Source organism: Pygoscelis adeliae, unplaced genomic scaffold (genome assembly GCF_000699105.1).
Source record: "Pygoscelis adeliae isolate BGI_AS28 unplaced genomic scaffold, ASM69910v1 Scaffold13, whole genome shotgun sequence".
NCBI classification, from domain to species: domain Eukaryota; kingdom Metazoa; phylum Chordata; class Aves; order Sphenisciformes; family Spheniscidae; genus Pygoscelis; species Pygoscelis adeliae.
This window is the reverse complement of record NW_008824499.1, coordinates 194,971-197,430: the sequence shown is the minus strand read 5'-3', so window position 1 is coordinate 197,430 and position 2,460 is coordinate 194,971. Positions and strand designations below refer to the sequence as shown.

Sequence of the window (2,460 nt, the reverse complement as noted above, 5' to 3'; positions counted from 1 at the left end):
TCTAGCCGAGCCACAGGGTGCTGGGGTCTGTGAGCTTCAGGCTCGGCCCCCGCAGCCCATCCTGTGCCAGCCAGCCCTGCAGCCGGGCTGGGAAGCGGGTGCACAGCAGCCGGGGCCATGCAGTTAGATGGAGGCTGTTTCGCCCTGGAACCAGGCCAGCACCATCTCCTGGTTCTCCTTCACCCACTTGATGTTGGCGCGGGTCCTCTCCAGGGCCTGCTCCAGCGCCCGCGTCCCTGACCCAAAGCCGATGTCCTGGTTGTCCGCCTTGAACTGTTCCAACTGCCGAGGAGAAGAGGTGCTGGAGCAGGCATGGGGCACCCCAGCAGCCCTCAGCAGTACCCCAGCAGCCCCCAGCAGCACCCCGACAGTACCCTGATAGCCCCCAGCAGCACCCCGGCAGCCCGGGATGGGGACAGAAGCTGCTCGGACACGTGGGCACACCAGGGGCAGGGGCAGGAACAGGAGCCCTGTGTCCCAAGGGCTGCTGGCAAAGGGCGGGTTGCAAGGCACCCACAGCTCAGAGCCATGGCCCTGCTCCTGCCAGGGCTGGGGTCCCTGATGCCCGGTCCCACGGACCCTGCCAGGGTCCAGCCTCACCTGCTGCAGCTCAAACTCCGTGGAAAACCGCTGGGTCACTGATAAAATCAGCCGGGAGAAGGAGAAGGAACCGCCCCCGTACCTGGGAGAGCAGAGGGATGGCTGAGCCAGGGGCCCTGGGCAGAGCAGCACTGGGGGACCGAGGCTGAGCCGACCCCACACGGCTGGGCGAAGGGATGGTGCCTCCCCCCCTGAGGGGCACAGGCAGACGGGGGATGCTGCCTGCCCCAACCAGCCCTCCACAGCCCCCCACAGCTCCCTGCACGGTGCTCACTGGGTGAAGAGCATCCTCCAGTTGCCGCGGATGAAGTCCCAGGCCAGGGGCTGCCCCACCACGTTGCTGGCGATGCTGTTGATGGTGGCGGTGGCGTCCTGCTTCCGGATCTTGTTGGGGTCGAGGGTGTACTGCAGGTACCTAGGGGGGACACTGCTGGGTGAGGGGCTGGCAGGGACAGAGCCGTGGCATCCGCCCAGGACCCCACACCCACCGATTGAGGATCCAGGGTTGGGGGCTGCAGGAGAGGGCTGTGCGGAGCTTGTCAGCCTCGGACACAACGGTGGCCTCTTTGAACCTCTCCCAGATGAAGTTCCAGGCCTCCTCCCCGCCTGTGGCCACAATGCTGCAGTAGATGGAGGAGCGCAGGTTCGGGGGGATCCTGCAGGAGAGAAGAGCCGTCTCAGCCGGGAGCCCCTTGTCGTGCCCAGCCCAGCCGCCTACCGTGGCACCGGGGCACCTTGGGGACTCACGGGTTCTTGGCGACATTTTGCTGCCACTTGCGGAAGTAATCGGTGGACAGGGTCTGGCACTCGGCGATGCCGTAGGAGCAGGCTGTGCTGATGGCATTGATCTCGTTGTACCTGGGGAGAGAGGGGCTGTGTGGGGCGGGGGACCAGCACACGGTAGCCACACACCAACCATCCGGTGCCAGGCCGCAAGCGGGGCCATGCCCTCTCCCACACACTGGGGTGACTGTCCTCATGAGGTCAGGGAGACCCCAGGGGTCCAGCCTGGCCCCGGGACTGCGGCACTCACTGGTCCATCAGGCCACTGGGGATGGTGATCCAGTTATTGGTGATGTTCTTGTAGTGGTTGAAGAGGGGCATCACCTGTTTCTGCATATATTTCTGGGAGGCAGGAGGATGGTCAGCACCCAGTGGCACCAGCAGCAGCCCCCTGCCCAGCTCCGGGTGCAGACCCAGCCCCTTGCCCCCGTTCCCCCAGCACGGGGCTCTGCCAAGCAGCGGGACCCGCTGTGGGGCCAGGGCTAGGCGGTGGTGGCACTGCTCACCGTCATCACTCCGAAGACCTCACTGCGGTCAAACATCAGCTGGAAGTAATGGAGATTGTTGAGCGCCGCCTCCCAGGGCATGTACGCTGTCTCCCGGCTCAGAAACCGTGTGGTGTCCAAGGCCAAGGTCACATTGATGTACTTGGCCCTGTGAGGGGTGGGGGCAGCGTCAGCTTCCCGGCCCCACAGCCGCTGCCTAATCCCAGGGTGCCCAGCCCGCCCGTCCCCCTCGCCCCAGCAGGCACCCAGGGCAGCCAGCACAGCTCACCTGGCCAGGTTAAAGGCGTCATCGATGATCTGGGCACGGTTGATCACGGGGATGGCCTGGGAGAGGGCAGAGTCAGCATCTCAGGGCAGCCCTGAGTGGGGTGAGTGGGGTGTGTGGGGTGCATGGGGTGTGGGGGTGCATGGTGTGGGGGCCCACCCACAGCCCACACCCCAGCTGGCCCCATGTACCTGGTGGTTGGTGGAGAGCTGTCTGAGGAGCTGGTTCCAGTTCTCTGGGTTGTAGTTGACACGGAAGTACCCGCTGACATCCAGGTTCACCAGTAGCCAGTCGGGGCCGCTCACG

At 65.5% G+C, this 2,460-nt stretch overlaps 1 protein-coding gene across 1 annotated transcript in view; it reads right to left on the bottom strand.

Moving 5' to 3' along the window:
- Positions 1-28: 28 nt before the first annotated feature.
- ANPEP (alanyl (membrane) aminopeptidase) overlaps positions 29-2,460 on the bottom strand; it is a 5,685-nt gene continuing 3,253 nt past the window's right edge. Inside the window, exons 10-18 of the mRNA XM_009321503.1 lie at positions 2,346-2,454; positions 2,158-2,213; positions 1,890-2,037; positions 1,634-1,725; positions 1,348-1,458; positions 1,089-1,256; positions 875-1,015; positions 601-682; positions 29-282 (exon numbers count right to left, since the gene is read on the bottom strand). Coding sequence (XP_009319778.1) covers positions 124-282; positions 601-682; positions 875-1,015; positions 1,089-1,256; positions 1,348-1,458; positions 1,634-1,725; positions 1,890-2,037; positions 2,158-2,213; positions 2,346-2,454 — 1,066 coding nt within the window. The 3' untranslated portion in view covers positions 29-123. The remainder of the gene's footprint in view (positions 283-600; positions 683-874; positions 1,016-1,088; positions 1,257-1,347; positions 1,459-1,633; positions 1,726-1,889; positions 2,038-2,157; positions 2,214-2,345; positions 2,455-2,460) is intronic.